This window comes from Bombina bombina, chromosome 5, assembly GCF_027579735.1.
Source record: "Bombina bombina isolate aBomBom1 chromosome 5, aBomBom1.pri, whole genome shotgun sequence".
NCBI classification, from domain to species: Eukaryota; Metazoa; Chordata; class Amphibia; order Anura; family Bombinatoridae; genus Bombina; species Bombina bombina.
Window position 1 is genome coordinate 689734661 of NC_069503.1, and position 19177 is coordinate 689753837.

Genomic DNA, 19177 nt, shown 5'->3' on the forward strand with positions numbered 1-19177 from the left:
TCCTGTATATCTTTTTTATGAAGAGTTTCAGTTTTTCATGGTATTGCAGGTTTAGTTTGGTTTAAAGTGAAGGTAAAGTTACGCTATTTGCTATCAACTATTATACTCAATGAATGAAATAAATATAAGTTTAATTCATCATTTTTTCCCCCGATATCTAAACAAAGTTATAAGCTTTATAAACTACATTTTTAATCGTCATATATGCAGCCAGTTTTTTGGGGGTTTTTTTACACAGCAGTCACGTTTTTATTTCAACCAGTTGAAAATTAGGCCGTTAGGCTGCCGTCACTCTATGTCATACGCCCACTAAATAAACTGAGCATGCGTGATTTTCTTATTCATCTGCTTGAACATCATGCACGCTCCCGTAACCTCTTATTTACGTCTTTGATTCACAACAGTAGACTCTGAATCTTGTGACGTTGTTTCGCGCATGCGCTAAATTCATTACAAGTGACGTTGGCATTTGTTCGTGCATGGGCAAAGCTGGTCTTACGGGAGCGAGCCTTGAGTTGTGATGTAGGGAGCGGGTGGGACCACTCTCTAGTCTAAGGCGATATCGAAGCAGGAAGTGGGAGATGGGAGGAGCAAAGAACAGTAAGAGATATTTTTTAATACATTGCGATCTCTTACTAACAGTTATATTGAAGGTTTAAAAAGTTAGCGACTAAGCTAAACATCGGATAGGCTTCATAGAAAGTGCAAGATATTATCTAAAATTTGCCATCACTTTAAGTATGGAGTTTAAGTGTAATATTCATGAATTTGGTTGTTCTTGTTGACTTCATTATTTCCTTTGTTATGTGCTTGACAATGTGCTTATGTATTTTTCTTTTCTATGTAATGCCATATTTTGTTATGATGTTATTCCTGGTGCTTTCTATTTTTGCTGTATCATGAATTGGAATATAAATATATATATATATATATATATATATATATATATATATATATATATATATATATATATATATATATATATATATATATATATATATATATATATAAATACTGATTGGAAATATTCAGTATGAGAGATTTACTTTTCTTTTTTTATGTCATCATTTCGATTTATGTTAAAAAGTTTCACAGAATAAAAATCTATTTTGCTATATTTTTTTTTTTTATCTTTCTCCAGAAACATCGATGAGTCTCCATATAGTAAACAGCAAATCTGTCCAGATTGGAAATAATAATGTAATGAACATCCAAAAACCACCCCCTATGAAGAAGAGTCCAATAAGAACCCAGTGCCTTATAGACCCAGCTATATTAGGTAATGTATAGATAGATAAGAAAAAAATAAAAATGTGTGTAAAATACTTTAAAAGGATGTTAAACAGTCTGTTTCATTGTTGTAATAAAGAAGGGCTAAGCAATGTCTTACAATATGTATTGTTCATCTATTTAAATGGATTTTATTTCTGTTTTTTGCACTACATTTGTGTAGTGCCCATTACTTCCTGTCAATGCCCTACAAGGAGGAGGAGACCTCTGCAGGAAGGTTTATCTTAGCCTAATGTCATAAAACCTCTAGCCTACGTTTACTATAAAGTGAATAGACTAGATAACAGGGAGTTAGATTTCCTCATGCTCAGAATTGACAGAATAAAAAAATCTCCACTCTTATCAAACTGGGGGCAGGGGCTACACTGAGAATTTATATTTGCTCATTTTGCAACAAAACAATTGTTTGTTGTTTTTTTACAGTTTGTTTCTTTCTATGTTTACTTTGATTTAACATATTTGTTTTTACTAAACATGAAAATTGTATCATAGAATGATTTTTTAAAATTACCCTTCTAGTTTTAATTGAGAATTATGTAAAATAAAAATTGTGCTTTGCTTATGCTATCAGACAAACACGTCATTAAATCTACTGAGATAAAGCACTCTAAAACAGTGAACTATTGTTCACAACTTGTATTGTTTCTTAAAGGAACATGAAAGTAATGTTTTTATATGCATTATAAAAATACCATTGCATAGCACAAAATGTTTAAAGCTTTATTCATATATATATATATATATATATATATATATATATATATATATATATATATATATATATATATATATATATATATATATATATACAACTTCAATAGGTAAGTCCAGCACCTTTCTTGATGCTATTATTTCAGCATTTTTTCAGCATATTTCAGCATACTTATCATTGTTAGAGTAGTGCACGTACGCTAAATGGGGTCTGCCAGCCCACATATATAGATATAGTGTAACAAATAGCGTCAGCACTTATTGATAAAAAATATCCATTCTTTATTGAGGTAACAAACAAAGTTAAAAACAGCGACATTTCGAGTCAACACAGACCCTTAGTCTATATAAAAAATATAAAAAAGCTGTGATTTAAATACAAAGATTACTGCTGAACATTCTGACCTGTTAGGGGTCAAAAATCCAAAATGGAAACTAGAATGTGTTCAGACAAATCAAGCTAATCAATACACAGGTGCTATATAAGAAGGTGATTTCCCATAATCCATAGCATGACTAAGGGTCTGTGTTGACTCGAAACGTCGCTGTTTTTAACTTTGTTTGTTACCTCAATAAAGAATGGATATTTTTTATCAATAACTGCTGACACTATTTGTTTCACTATATATATATATATATATATATATATATATATATATATATATATATATATATATATATATATATATATATATATATATATATATATATATATATATACCTGGTTAATTTACCATAAGTGTCCACTCTCAGGTGATCTCTACAGATGTCTGGATGACAGGTCCTCTACCCAGTACCCTACCACTGATAATCCTTATCATAATCTGCCTCCCATGCCATTACTATTACCTGTTAATAAACCAATGGACTCACATACATTATGCTCCTCATGCCATCCCCCATTACAGCCCCCCTACATGCCCCTAATGTCATTTTGTAAAGACCCTGACACATGTTTTTTTTTAATAAAGTTGCACTATGGTCCCCACCTTATGTAAACCCTCCTCTAAATGGATACATTCATAATAAATTCCTTCAAATCTAAAAACTCCTTTCCACAGTTCCAACCATCTAAAACCTAAATACACAGCTAAAGCCTAAAACCCTGAAAAAGGACCTAAGTTAAAACACACAACATAACCCCTAAATATTCTTCAGGCCAGCAGCAACAAATGCTTTTTTAGTTGTCCTCTTCTTTGATGGTCACTGTCAAAACTAACCGTCCCCTCTTTTCTTCTTAATCAACTCTCCTGGTTAATTAATCTAGCATTACAATTGGAGTATATCTTTCTAATAACCCACCTTTCTGGGAGCGGAATCCTTGGCCCCCTTTATAGTTTTGTAAGGGTCTTCTAACATCCAGAGCCCACCCTGCACTATCATTAGTTTGACTCCACAGCTGGGAGTACAGTATGATTCTGGAGCCTCACTTATCCAAGCTAGAACTAGGCGAGGTGTGTATCCTGACTTCATGGGCACTTCATATGCACATGTAGACATGACTAAGGACCGGATACAGGTCTGAAACCTGGTTGCTGTACTTTGGACCATGGAGCAATAAAGGTCTGCTTTTACTGATCTAATCGAGGCTGGAGTAACTATTTTTATATTTTTATATTTGCTTAGGCACTTCGCTCAGTAGTTTGTTTAATGGTCAGATGATCCAGCTTGTCACCTCTAGTTCTTCTCCCCCTCACTGCCAAAAATAAATCTTTATTTGATGGCAGAGCTCTCAAATATCATCCAATTGAAAAATAAAAAATAGCTGTCACTGCAGAGTGAGGGGACAGCACTGCAAACACAATGACACAAATACAGCACTAGGATGTAACGCTACGGAATCTACAAATAACCGATAATAATAATAAACACTTTTCTTACATCCATAAATATGCACAGCAGCAAATGATTTGGTACTGTACGTACTGTATATATTTAATATGATGGATTTAATTGTTCTCAGTGTATTTGGCTGTATTAAAGGTACTTTGAATAATGTGAAATATCTTATTTATAATTTATAAATCTAGAATAACTGAGGGCCCAGTTATCAAAAAATCATAATGAGAAATCACAGAAAAACTTTGGGTTCTTTTTTGAACTTTATATTGTAATGTATGTGTCTCCCTTTCACATCAAGCACTTGCAAAGCAAGAATAAACAGCATTCAAGCTAAAATCTTCTTCCTACATTTCTTTGAGGGACCTCACGGTACTGACAAGCCCTCTTAGATAATCTCACCAGAGCTTTAGAGAGTCAGGACCTAAGTTACAACATGGCATTACCCATTACTTTATAGAAATGAAAGTCAATTAAAATAAAGGAAAATGGGCCAACATAAATAATTAAAGTATATTGCAATACCCAGCAGTGTATTTATGATGCACTCCCTCCTGCAAAACTCCCTCCTTTCTCCTCCCTCCTCCAAAACTCCCTCCTCCATCCTTTAAAACTCCAAGCTCCCTCCTGCAAAACTCCCTCCTTTCTCCTCCCTCCTGTAAAACTGCCTCCTCCACCCTCTAAAACTCTATGCTCCCTCCCTGAAAACTCCATTGTACCTCAGTTATCAGACATCAGATGTCAGACATCAGGTGTCAGGCCTCAGGTGTCACACATCAGGTATCAGGACTTAGGTGTCAGACATCAGGGTGAAAAAATATCTGATCATAATGTATTTGCATTGTTTTCATCAGGCAATCACATAATCCATCAACTATCAATGCCATCCTATTATATTTTTTCCAAAATATTAGCTATCCACAGTCAGAAGCTTATATAGAGCAATCATAACTTTTTTCATGTTATATTTGTTACTGTAAAGATTTACGGGGAAAAAAATATATATATTTGTTAGATGTAAAAAAATATAAATTTTAGCTTGCAGTATATAAACTCCTGAACAGATATATATTGCAAAATTTAAAAAATATACAAGGATGGCTTTGATATTTCATGGATTGTGTTGTGATATTGTGCGATGCCTGAGCTATGATGTCTGATGCATGAGAACGGATGGAGTTTTTTGGGAGGTAGGAGGAAGTATGGGTTGTTAATTGACAGAAATTCAGAGGAGAATGGACACCGTAGGGAGGAGTTTTCTCCACCTTTCTGTCAATCTCCCTCAGTCATACAATGAATCACTGCGCTTCCTCCTCATAAACTCCTCCCTACCTCCGTTATTACACATCAGAAGATATTTCTGTTTTGTGCCTTTTCCACACTTTTAATCTTTTCTTTTATAGCAGATTAAGATCATAAATTTTAAAGCTTTTCTGGAGAAGAAAAATACAATTACAGCAGTTGCATGTAAGAAATGTGATTATAATTTTATTTGCATTTTTGTTTTGTAAAGTGGAAAGGAAAAAAACCTTTTGTCTGTACCATAAGCAAATTAGATTATATATTTATTTTGTTTAAGTGAATGTAAATTTTGATGCTAAAGTGCCCGGTTTTTAAAAATTTGATTAAAAACAGGGGCACTTTAATTAATCAAAATTTCTCCAACATAGGTGTGTCCGGTCCACGGCGTCATCCTTACTTGTGGGATATTCTCTTCCCCAACAGGAAATGGCAAAGAGCCCAGCAAAGCTGGTCACATGATCCCTCCTAGGCTCCGCCTACCCCAGTCATTCTCTTTGCCGTTGTACAGGCAACATCTCCACGGAGATGGCTTAGAGTTTTTTAGTGTTTAACTGTAGTTTTTATTATTCAATCAAGAGTTTGTTATTTTGAAATAGTGCTGGTATGTACTATTTACTCAGAAACAGAAAAGAGATGAAGATTTCTGTTTGTATGAGGAAAATGATTTTAGCAACCGTCACTAAAATCCATGGCTGTTCCACACAGGACTGTTGAGAGCAATTAACTTCAGTTGGGGGAACAGTGAGCAGTCTCTTGCTGCTTGAGGTATGACACATTCTAACAAGACGATGTAATGCTGGAAGCTGTCATTTTCCCTCTGGGATCCGGTAAGCCATGTTTATTACGATTGTAAATAAGGGCTTCAAAAAGGGCTTATTAAGACTGTAGACTTTTTTTTGGGCTAAATCGATTGATTATTAACACATATTTAGCCTTGAGGAATCATTTTATCTGGGTATTTTGATATAATAATATCGGCAGGCACTGTTTTAGACACCTTATTCTTTAGGGGCTTTCCCAAAGCATAGGCAGAGCCTCATTTTCGCGCCGGTGGTGCGCACTTGTTTTTGAGAGGCATGGCATGCAGTCGCATGTGAGAGGAGCTCTGATACTTAGAAAAGACTTTCTGAAGGCGTCATTTGGTATCGTATTCCCCTTGGGGCTTGGTTGGGTCTCAGCAAAGCAGATACCAGGGACTGTAAAGGGGTTAAAGTTCAAAACGGCTCCGGTTCCGTTATTTTAAGGGTTAAAGCTTCCAAATTTGGTGTGCAATACTTTTAAGGCTTTAAGACACTGTGGTGAAAATTTGGTGAATTTTGAACAATTCCTTCATGTTTTTTCGCATTTGCAGTAATAAAGTGTGTTCAGTTTAAAATTTAAAGTGACAGTAACGGTTTTATTTTAAAACGTTTTTTGTACTTGTTATCAAGTTTATGCCTGTTTAACATGTCTGAACTACCAGATAGACTGTGTTCTGAATGTGGGGAAGCCAGAATTCCTATTCATTTAAATAAATGTGATTTATGTGACAATGACAATGATGCCCAAGATGATTCCTCAAGTGAGGGGAGTAAGCATGGTACTGCATCATTCCCTCCTTCGTCTACACGAGTCTTGCCCACTCAGGAGGCCCCTAGTACATCTAGCGCGCCAATACTCCTTACTATGCAACAATTAACGGCTGTAATGGATAATTCTGTCAAAAACATTTTAGCCAAAATGAACACTTATCAGCGTAAGCGCGACTGCTCTGTTTTAGATACTGAAGAGCATGACGACGCTGATATTAATATTTCTGAAGGGCCCCTAACTCAGTCTGATGGGGCCAGGGAGGTTTTGTCTGAGGGAGAAATTACTGATTCAGGGAACATTTCTCAACAAGCTGAACCTGATGTGATTGCATTTAAATTTAAGTTGGAACATCTCCGCATTCTGCTTAAGGAGGTATTATCCACTCTGGATGATTGTGACAAGTTGGTCATCCCAGAGAAACTATGTAAAATGGACAAGTTCCTAGAGGTGCCGGGGCTCCCAGAAGCTTTTCCTATACCCAAGCGGGTGGCGGACATTGTTAATAAAGAATGGGAAAGGCCCGGTATTCCTTTCGTCCCTCCCCCCATATTTAAAAAATTGTTTCCTATGGTCGACCCCAGAAAGGACTTATGGCAGACAGTCCCCAAGGTCGAGGGAGCGGTTTCCACTTTAAACAAACGCACCACTATACCCATAGAGGATAGTTGTGCTTTCAAAGATCCTATGGATAAAAAATTAGAAGGTTTGCTTAAAAAGATGTTTGTTCAGCAGGGTTACCTTCTACAACCAATTTCATGCATTGTCCCTGTCGCTACAGCCGCATGTTTCTGGTTCGATGAGCTGATAAAGGCGGTCGACAGTGATTCTCCTCCTTATGAGGAGATTATGGACAGAATCAATGCTCTCAAATTGGCTAATTCTTTCACCCTAGACGCCACTTTGCAATTGGCTAGGTTAGCGGCTAAGAATTCTGGGTTTGCTATTGTGGCGCGCAGAGCGCTTTGGTTGAAATCTTGGTCGGCTGATGCGTCTTCCAAGAACAAGCTACTTAACATTCCTTTCAAGGGGAAAACGCTGTTTGGCCCTGACTTGAAAGAGATTATCTCGGATATCACTGGGGGTAAGGGCCACGCCCTTCCTCAGGATCGGCCTTTCAAGGCAAAAAATAAACCTAATTTTCGTCCCTTTCGTAGAAACGGACCAGCCCAAAGTGCTACGTCCTCTAAGCAAGAGGGTAATACTTCTCAAGCCAAGCCAGCTTGGAGACCAATGCAAGGCTGGAACAAGGGAAAGCAGGCCAAGAAACCTGCCACTGCTACCAAGACAGCATGAAATGTTGGCCCCCGATCCGGGACCGGATCTGGTGGGGGGCAGACTCTCTCTCTTCGCTCAGGCTTGGGCAAGAGATGTTCTGGATCCTTGGGCGCTAGAAATAGTCTCCCAAGGTTATCTTCTGGAATTCAAGGGACTTCCCCCAAGGGGGAGGTTCCACAGGTCTCAGTTGTCTTCAGACCACATAAAAAGACAGGCATTCTTACATTGTGTAGAAGACCTGTTAAAAATGGGAGTGATTCATCCCGTTCCATTAAGAGAACAAGGGATGGGGTTCTACTCCAATCTGTTTATAGTTCCCAAAAAAGAGGGAACGTTCAGACCAATCTTAGATCTCAAGATCTTAAACAAGTTTCTCAAGGTTCCATCGTTCAAGATGGAAACCATTCGAACTATTCTTCCTTCCATCCAGGAAGGTCAATTCATGACCACGGTGGATTTAAAGGATGCGTATCTACATATTCCTATCCACAAGGAACATCATCGGTTCCTGAGGTTCGCATTCCTGGACAAACATTACCAGTTCGTGGCGCTTCCTTTCGGATTAGCCACTGCTCCAAGGATTTTCACAAAGGTACTAGGGTCCCTTCTAGCTGTGCTAAGACCAAGGGGCATTGCTGTAGTACCTTACTTGGACGACATTCTGATTCAAGCGTCGTCCCTTCCTCAAGCAAAGGCTCACACGGACATTGTCCTGGCCTTTCTCAGATCTCACGGATGGAAAGTGAACGTGGAAAAGAGTTCTCTATCTCCGTCAACAAGGGTTCCTTTCTTGGGAACAATAATAGACTCCTTAGAAATGAGGATTTTTCTGACAGAGGCCAGAAAATACAAAACTTCTAGACTCTTGTCGGATACTTCATTCCGTTCCTCTTCCTTCCATAGCTCAGTGCATGGAAGTGATCGGGTTGATGGTAGCGGCAATGGACATTGTTCCTTTTGCACGCATTCATCTAAGACCATTACAACTGTGCATGCTCAGTCAGTGGAATGGGGACTATACAGACTTGTCTCCGAAGATACAAGTAAATCAGAGGACCAGAGACTCACTCCGTTGGTGGCTGTCCCTGGACAACCTGTCACGAGGGATGACATTCCGCAGACCAGAGTGGGTCATTGTCACGACCGACGCCAGTCTGATGGGCTGGGGCGCGGTCTGGGGATCCCTGAAAGCTCAGGGTCTTTGGTCTCGGGAAGAATCTCTTCTACCGATAAATATTCTGGAACTGAGAGCGATATTCAATGCTCTCAAGGCTTGGCCTCAGCTAGCGAGGGCCAAGTTCATACGGTTTCAATCAGACAACATGACAACTGTTGCGTACATCAACCATCAGGGGGGAACAAGGAGTTCCCTGGCGATGGAAGAAGTGACCAAAATCATTCTATGGGCGGAGTCTCACTCCTGCCACCTGTCTGCTATCCACATCCCAGGAGTGGAAAATTGGGAAGCGGATTTTCTGAGTCGTCAGACATTGCATCCGGGGGAGTGGGAACTCCATCCGGAAATCTTTGCCCAAGTCACTCAGCTGTGGGGCATTCCAGACATGGATCTGATGGCCTCTCGTCAGAACTTCAAAGTTCCTTGCTACGGGTCCAGATCCAGGGATCCCAAGGCGGCTCTAGTGGATGCACTAGTAGCACCTTGGACCTTCAAACTAGCTTATGTGTTCCCGCCGTTTCCTCTCATCCCCAGGCTGGTAGCCAGGATCAATCAGGAGAGGGCGTCGGTGATCTTGATAGCTCCTGCGTGGCCACGCAGGACTTGGTACGCAGATCTGGTGAATATGTCATCGGCTCCTCCTTGGAAGCTACCTTTGAGACGAGACCTTCTTGTTCAGGGTCCGTTCGAACATCCGAATCTGGTTTCACTCCAGCTGACTGCTTGGAGATTGAACGCTTGATCTTATCGAAGCGAGGATTCTCAGATTCTGTTATCGATACTCTTGTTCAGGCCAGAAAGCCTGTAACTAGAAAGATTTACCACAAAATTTGGAAAAAATATATCTGTTGGTGTGAATCTAAAGGATTCCCTTGGGACAAGGTTAAGATTCCTAGGATTCTATCCTTCCTTCAAGAAGGATTGGAAAAAGGATTATCTGCAAGTTCCCTGAAGGGACAGATTTCTGCCTTGTCTGTGTTACTTCACAAAAAGCTGGCCGCTGTGCCAGATGTTCAAGCCTTTGTTCAGGCTCTGGTTAGAATTAAGCCTGTTTACAAACCTTTGACTCCTCCTTGGAGTCTCAATTTAGTTCTTTCAGTTCTTCAGGGGGTTCCGTTTGAACCCTTGCATTCCGTTGATATTAAGTTATTATCTTGGAAAGTTTTGTTTTTAGTTGCAATTTCTTCTGCTAGAAGAGTTTCAGAATTATCTGCTCTGCAGTGTTCTCCTCCTTATCTGGTGTTCCATGCAGATAAGGTGGTTTTACGTACTAAACCTGGTTTTCTTCCAAAAGTTGTTTCTAACAAAAACATTAACCAGGAGATTATCGTACCTTCTCTGTGTCCGAAACCAGTTTCAAAGAAGGAACGTTTGTTGCACAATTTGGATGTTGTTCGCGCTCTAAAATTCTATTTAGATGCTACAAAGGATTTTAGACAAACATCTTCCTTGTTTGTTGTTTATTCCGGTAAAAGGAGAGGTCAAAAAGCAACTTCTACCTCTCTCTCTTTTTGGATTAAAAGCATCATCAGATTGGCTTACGAGACTGCCGGACGGCAGCCTCCCGAAAGAATCACAGCTCATTCCACTAGGGCTGTGGCTTCCACATGGGCCTTCAAGAACGAGGCTTCTGTTGATCAGATATGTAGGGCAGCGACTTGGTCTTCACTGCACACTTTTACCAAATTTTACAAGTTTGATACTTTTGCTTCTTCTGAGGCTATTTTTGGGAGAAAGGTTTTGCAAGCCGTGGTGCCTTCCATTTAGGTGACCTGATTTGCTCCCTCCCTTCATCCGTGTCCTAAAGCTTTGGTATTGGTTCCCACAAGTAAGGATGACGCCGTGGACCGGACACACCTATGTTGGAGAAAACAGAATTTATGTTTACCTGATAAATTACTTTCTCCAACGGTGTGTCCGGTCCACGGCCCGCCCTGGTTTTTTTTTTTTAATCAGGTCTGATAATTTATTTTCTTTAACTACAGTCACCACGGTACCATATGGTTTCTCCTATGCAAATATTCCTCCTTAACGTCGGTCGAATGACTGGGGTAGGCGGAGCCTAGGAGGGATCATGTGACCAGCTTTGCTGGGCTCTTTGCCATTTCCTGTTGGGGAAGAGAATATCCCACAAGTAAGGATGACGCCGTGGACCGGACACACCGTTGGAGAAAGTAATTTATCAGGTAAACATAAATTCTGTTTTACATTTCACTTGTGTTGTGTACAAAATACTTACCTTTTAAACTTGACAGTCGCTCCAGCTTCATCCGCCCGTCGCAAAGCCTCTACCTAGGTCTAAAATGAGGAATCCGGCTTCCTCCGATCACGGCTTTGAAACAGACACTGACTCCCCTGGGGGGAGCCGTGATTGGAGGATGACCGATCCATCATTTCTGACGTCATAAATGGCTTTGCGACGACCGGGGGAAGCTGGAGCGGCTGTCAAGTTTAAAAGGTAAGTATTTTTTCACAACAAGTGAAATGTAAATTTTGATGAATTAAAGTGCCCCTGTTTTTAATCAAATTTTTAAAAACCGGGCACTTTAGCATAAAAATTTACTTTCACTTTAAACATACAGTGTTGATAAATTTGTACATTCCAGTGCCTTTATTTTATCAAGCCTTTTAGTGGTGCAATATTATGTGGTTTTACAGTAATTTTCTTTACACAAGGAAAGAGAAAAAAACGTAGAGAGGCCTATTTATCAAATGTCTGTCAGACCTGATCCGACAGTGCGGATCAGGTCCGACAGACATCGCTGAATGCGGAGAGCAATACGCTCTCTGTATTCAGCATTGCACCAACAGCTCTTGTGAGCTGCTGGTGCAACGCCGCCCCCTGCAAATTCGCGGCCAATCGCCAGCAGGGGGGTGTCAATCAACCCGATCGTACATGATCAGGTTGAATTGTGGCGATGTCTGTCCGCCTGCTCAGAGCAGGCTGGTGAGTCTGAAGACTCGCCAGAAACACGGAGCTTGATAAATGGGCCTCTTAGTCTATACCATACAGCAAATCAGATTATATATTTATTTTGTTAAACAGTTTTGATAAATTTGCACGTCAGTACCTTTATTTTATCAAGCCTTTTAGTGGTGCAATATTATGTGGTTTTACAGTTATTTGCTTTACACAAGCAACGTATTACACCCTGGACCGCCACTAGAAATTTTGGGGCCCCTTACTTAACCATTGATCAGGACCCCCCCCCCTTTGATATGTGCAATTTTTGACCAAGTGACTAAAACTTATATGCACTTTATTCTTAAGTGTAGCCAAACTTTGTAATGTTGTAAAGGTAGTAACACACAAACACACAGACACACATAAGGATTCACATATAGACACTCTAGCAGACATGCAAAGAAATACACAAACAATCACACCCACACAGACACTCAGCACATGTTTACATTGACCTGACAAGTAATGAGGTAGACTACAGTTTTGTCAAAAAAGGAGATTTACAAGACAAAATATGGAATTCTGATTATCTTTTTGTCAATGAAGATGACAACAGCATGCAGTGGCTGAAAGGAAGGGCCCTGAACTTAAAGGAATTTAAAGGTTAAGTGGTGGATTAGGTGACTTCCAGAAAGGACTCATTAGTCTCAAAGTCTGTAGAAAGATGTGAATAATCAGTAGTAAGGTCAACATGGAACAGACAATAGACACACACACACACAAACTCAAACACAAACTTGCACATACACCCAAGGAAACACCCACAGAGACAGCCTCAGAAAACACACAGACACCCACAGAAAATGAACAAAGACATACACACAGAAACGCCCACAGAAAACACACAAAGACATACATACCCACATACCCTCACAGAGACATCAACAGAAAATGCACAAAGACAGACACACAAACCCTCACAGAGAGATCCACAGAAACAAATACATACACACTCATAGAGACACCAACAAAAGCACAAAGACATAAACACAGACCCCGACAGAAACACTCACAGGAGGTACATTTTCTGCACATTGCCATCCCCTAAATCAACAGTGTGTGACATGCATAATAAAAAAAATAGCAGAAATTAAGAGATCACTTTTTAAAGAATCATATTTGTAAATGTGCAAACAAAAATACTTTTGTGAATTCAAAATTGTACATTATTGATCTGTCAGAATGGGTAGATGAAGAAAAGTACTTTTGAAATGTTGACATATGTTTTTTGTTTTTTGCCCCCCAGTTTCCCCAACCAAGAGCACCACTTCATATCTGGTGTACAAATGTTCCCATCTGTCAGTTGTACTTATGGATTTTGAAAATGCTGTACTCTATATGGTCTTGGTGGAACCATAAGCTGTGGCACTAGGTCTCATACCATTAAATTTGGTTAAATGCAGGATTTAGGCTTGTTTGTATGTATTTCAAAATTAAGTCAGCTGTGGTGTAAACTGAACAGTGTCAAGTTAACCTGTCTCATTTCAAACACTGAGCAATCATAGCCTGAGAGTATAACATTTTATGTAGATGTAAAAATCTTAGATAAAATGCCTCCTGGCATCTGGAATGTCCTTGTATAAAGGGGCAGTAAACTGGAATGTAATATATATATATATATATATATAGATTCCACAGCGCTGCCCTTGGGTACAAGGATAACAGTACAATGGAGAAACAATACGATAAAAGACTATATATATATATATATATATATATATATATATATATATATATATACACAGGTAGCCCTCAGTTTACGCCGGGTTTAGGTTCCAGAAGGAATGGTTGTAAATCGAAACCGTTGTAAATTGAAACCCAGTTTATAATGTAAGTCAATGGGAAGTGAGGTAGTTAGGTTCCAGGCCCCTCTCAAAATTGTCATAAGTAACACCTAATACATTATTTTTAAAGCTTTGAAATGAAGACTTTAAATGCTAAACAGCATTATAAACCTAATAAGATAATCACACAACACAGAATATACAATTAAACTAATTTAAATGAACAAAAACATTTGCTAAACAGCATTATAAACCTAATAAAATAATCACACAACACAGACTTTACTTGCATTTTTATGCAAACAGTTCTTTCTATGCATTTCAATCTGGACTGATTTATAGACAGGAAGATCTTGTTCCTTTGAAAACTGCTCGATAGATCAGGTCTAGTTACACAAATTAATTTCAACTTACTTGGCTTGCATATCTTTGCTGCAACACAAGCGGACAGCTCCACCTACTGGCTATTTTAATCAATGCACTGCTTCTCAATGCTTTTCAATAGCAGTCACATGACTGGAAAAAAAGGTTGTTATTCTGAAACGGTGCAAATTGAACCGTTGTAAACCGAGGGCCACCTGTATATATATATATATATATATATATATATACATATATATATATATATATATAAATAATAAAAAATCATATCTGCCACAAGGGCACCTACCATTTGTGTATTGAGGAGGAAACATTTCTGCATGGTTTTAAATATAGAATTTCTACAGCATTGTCAAATAATCATAAATACACTGCTGCGTATTGCTAAAAAAAAAAAAGTGTTTTTATGGACCCCTGGCCCCACCACACAACTATGGATTTCGATGGGGTATAGCGCCAAGTACGAGCACCTATAGCTCTGAACAGTGGGCTAACTAGCTAGCTTGGAAAATGTACTAAGAAAATAAATGTGTTCAGAGCGCCTCAAATGGGCTAGGTGTTGTACAATGTGCAGAGTGTGTATTTAGAAATATTTTAATTGTAAATCTAGTACTTTACACAAGAATATAACATGCCACGGTGGGTACAGTGGTAATAAATGACAATAAAAACAATAAGATGTGGATCCACTCTTGTACAAATTGAATATTGAATATATCTATATAAAAACACTGAATAATAAAATGATGCAGAGGCAATAATAATAGTAGCCCCAATAAAAATATGAGAAAGTAAAAATTCCGAACAAGGTCTGAAAGAAATCAATCCAATGTGTGGATTAAAAAATACAGTAAATCAAATGTATGGATTACTGATATCGACTAGGAGGAGGATACCGTAAGAGATATTGTGTACCAGTGTTGGTGGTGATAATGTGTATAAAAAAGAGAGTGAAAATTATCCTTAGTGATTGCAAATATAAAGAAAACAGACAGTGTCAACTTGCTTATTCAAAAGTGAAAAAAATTATGTGAAAAATTGAAAAAATTACAAAGGAAAAAATGAAAAAAATGCTGCTCAAAAAAATGAAAAAAGAGTACAAAGTCAGTGATCCAAAAAAAAGGAAAAAAGAGAACAAAGTCAGTGATTGTAATCCAACAAACAAGAACCCTAAAAAAGGCTAAATGTGAAGATCCAAATAAAAGTCAAAAGTTAATAATGTGTGGAAAAGGAAACCTTATTTTCCTAGTGGTGAGAGTCCGTCTGAGGTTCCTGATGGTGAGAATAAAGTCAACGGTCTTTTAAGTCAAACCCAATTAGTGGGCTAGTGTTCCTGTTCCTGATGGTGAGAACCTTTGGTGGTTGGGAGAAACTCCAATCCAAAAAAAAATAATTTTAAATCATAAATTAAACCTAAAGGCAAATAAAAACAACAATAGTGTAGATGGTACTAAAAACTTATATAAAATCAGAATAGTGCTTACCAGCTGTGGTCAATGTGTTTCGGCCTCCTCTAGGCCTTTCTTAAGACTGCCAGCTGGTTGTCAAAAGTGTCCCTTTTGTAGTGAAAAGTTTTGCGCCAAAAAGTGTGTTTGGGGGCGTGGCTAAAAAACGGAAGTGATGTAGGGTATGTAATAGAGTTGTTGTTTTTTTTTTTTATACTGAATAGCTTGTCACGTTAATGTAGGTTTTTCATCATGTGTAAATTGAGCATATAATATTTAAATGATAGTGAGATTGAGTGACCTTTCAAATGTTTTTTGCGCAAGCTGGAAAAAACATATGTTATTCTTTTATGTTCACTATAATATGACATTTATCAGATGTAAAAAAAAAATTTGGGGTAAAGTATTTTCAAACTGTGATGTAGTATACCTTATCAGGATTCCTTTGCTGATAGGTCTAGAAGTGTTTAAATCGACATTAATAAACTACGGTGGCTTGTCTACTAACTACAGACAATTTATTGAACCTAACATAATGTTTGTATATATAATGTTGGATGGTAATGAAATCAAACAACTTGTCACGAGTTTATCATGCAAACTGGGGAATATTCTCCTCTAGTGCTGTGTTCGCTAGATTTTGAAGTTTATCAGGTGCAAGTTTTTCTGACTGATAGCATAATGTACCTTATCATTAGTCTATTGCTGGTTGATCTAGAATATTTGAGAAAATGTTTTTTTAAAAACAAAGATACTTAGATAAGTTATTTTGGCTTTTGCGATATATCCCAATTTAATTTCTTATATAAGAAAAGCATGAATCATTATCAATTCATAACGGTATTTTAAGGAGCACTCACCATATTCGTATCCATAGTTGTATATTGAATGTATTGATGCAAAAACCTGATATTGTAATCGGTAAAAGGTGGCGGGTGGCAAATAGCGTGAGATTACTATATATACTTATTGAGATCAATGTGTATATTGTGGCACTGTCACAATGAGTTGTTATGTAGGTCAATTGAGTACAGATATTATTATTGAAATATTCCATACTAATGGGTGGTTTAGTTCTGTTAACGAATTTCATTATATTGGAATCGTTACATACGTTATGGTTCTGTCATGATAAGTTGGTATTATACAAAACGTTATGACAAAGGAGGTAACGGTTTAATTCGGCACAATCATTGCTATTAAAGTATTATATACTCTAGAAGATGACTTAACTTATTATATACAGTTGAAGTGAGTAGATTGGATTAGGGTGAACAGAATATATAATTAGACCTAGCTTATTAGTGGAATCTGAGTTATAAAAATTGTGTATTAATTTGTCCAGATAGGAGATTAGGATTGTAGAATCATCATAATTTATTTATGATTACATTGATTTAAACTTAGCTGGAAGAACATTGTCCTAGCATTATATGTTATATACGGTGTCCTGTCCAGGGGTACTTCGAGATTCTCCAAGGTTCTGTTAGGTCCCTGTCTTCTTCTTTTGTGGTTTCGTCATTAGAGAAAGGGGGATTTTATTTCAGAGTTTTTTCTTATTGATAGTATGCCCTTTTTATGTATGGCTAGTTACTAGTAGGGTAAAACATGTAGATAGTCCATATTTAAGGTCTTTTTCTTGTTGTCTTTTACTTTAAATTTTGTAGAGGTGGGTCAGCCTTCTGTTATTGGAAGGGTTTTTGGAGCGGGTGATGTTATCGAAAATTTAATAGATGTGTAAGGTCTTCTTTATTATTCAGACCTTTAGAGAAGAGACAATCTAATTGGAAAATCCACCTTGACTCAGATGTTAAAAACTTCCTCTCAAAATCTCCTCCCCTCCAATTTTGCTTTGTTTTACCTATTTAAATAGCATGGATTGTAATACATTGCTTGTGTAAAGCAAATAACTGTAAAACGACATAATATAGCACCACTAAAAGGCTTGATAAAATAAAGGTACTGAGATGTGCAAATTTAACAACACTGTATGTTTAAAAAAATAAATATATAATCTGATTTGCTGTATGGTACAGACTAAACGTTTTTTTTTTTCGTTTTGCTTGTGTAAGGCAAATTACTGTAAAACCACATAATATATTGCACCACTAAAAGGCTTGATAAAATAAAGGCACTGAAATGTGCAAATTTATCAACACTGTTTGTTTAACAAAATAAATATATATAAATCTGATTTGCTCAGGGTATAGACTAAAGGCTGTGACACACTGCAAGCGGAGCGGCGCACAGCGTGTAGATGCGGATGTGTGCGCTCAGTGTGTCCTGTCTTTTCGTCTCTGAGCACTCTGCTTCATCAGGTCGTGTAGCTGAGCGCTCAGAGATGAAATATCTGAACTTCAGAAGCGATGCAACGCGAAGCCTTTAACGTTTTTTTCCTTTACACTTTACCAAAAAAATGCTAATAAAATTATAATCACATTTCATACCTGCAATTGCTGTAATTTTATTTTTCTTCTCCAGAAAAATTTAAAATGTATGATCTGAAATTAATCTTAATCTGCTATCAAACAAAAGATTAAAGTCTCTGAGAAAGAAAGGGGTGTTACACTAAAACATAACCCCACCCCTAAAGGTGTGGAAACGGCACAAAACAGAAATATCTTCTGATGTGTGATAACGGAGGTAGGGAGGAGTGATATTCTGTCAATTAACAACCCACACTCCCTCCTAAAAAACTCCATCCGTTCACATGCATCAGACATCATAGCTCAGGCATCGCACAATATCACAACACAATCCATGACATATCAAAGCCATCCTTGTATATTTTTTAAATTTTGCAATATATATCTGTTCAGGAGTTTATATACTGCAAGCTAAAATGTATATTTTTTAAATCTAATATATATATATATATATATATATATATATTCCCTGTACATCTTTACAGTAACAAATATAACATATAAAAAAAAGTTATGATTGTGCTATATAAGCATCTGACTGTGGATAGCTAATATTTTGGAAAAAATATAATAGGATGGCATTGATAGTTGATGGATTATGTGATTGCCTGATGAAAACAATGCAAATACATTATGATCAGATATTTTTTCACCCTGATGTCTGACTCCCGATGTCTGACTCCTGATGTCTGGCACCTGATGTCTGATAACTGGTGTCTAAGTCCTGACTCCTGATACCTGACTACTAATACCCGATTCCTGATACCTGACACCTTATGTCTGATAACTGAGGTACAATGGAGTTGGAGGACGGAGGAGGGAGTTTTACAGGAGGGGGGAGAAAGGAGGGAGTTTTGCAGGAGGGAGAATACATTTTTAAAGGATGTAGGAGGGAGCAAGGATGTCCTAAAATGGACACCGTAAGTAACACATAAAAAATACATTACAAAGTACACACAAAAAATATTGCACAAAAAAGTTATAAGGGCTCAAAGATACAAAGTCTCAGG

The 19177-nt window shown here is 37.7% G+C and overlaps 1 protein-coding gene across 3 annotated transcripts in view; it reads left to right on the forward strand.

Moving 5' to 3' along the window:
- RIPK1 (receptor interacting serine/threonine kinase 1) overlaps positions 1 to 19177 on the forward strand; it is a 296218-nt gene that overhangs the window by 264270 nt on the left and 12771 nt on the right. For all 3 annotated transcript variants that reach the window (XM_053714666.1, XM_053714668.1, XM_053714667.1), the window contains one exon: positions 1142 to 1279. In XM_053714666.1, coding sequence (XP_053570641.1) covers positions 1142 to 1279 — 138 coding nt within the window. The remainder of the gene's footprint in view (positions 1 to 1141; positions 1280 to 19177) is intronic.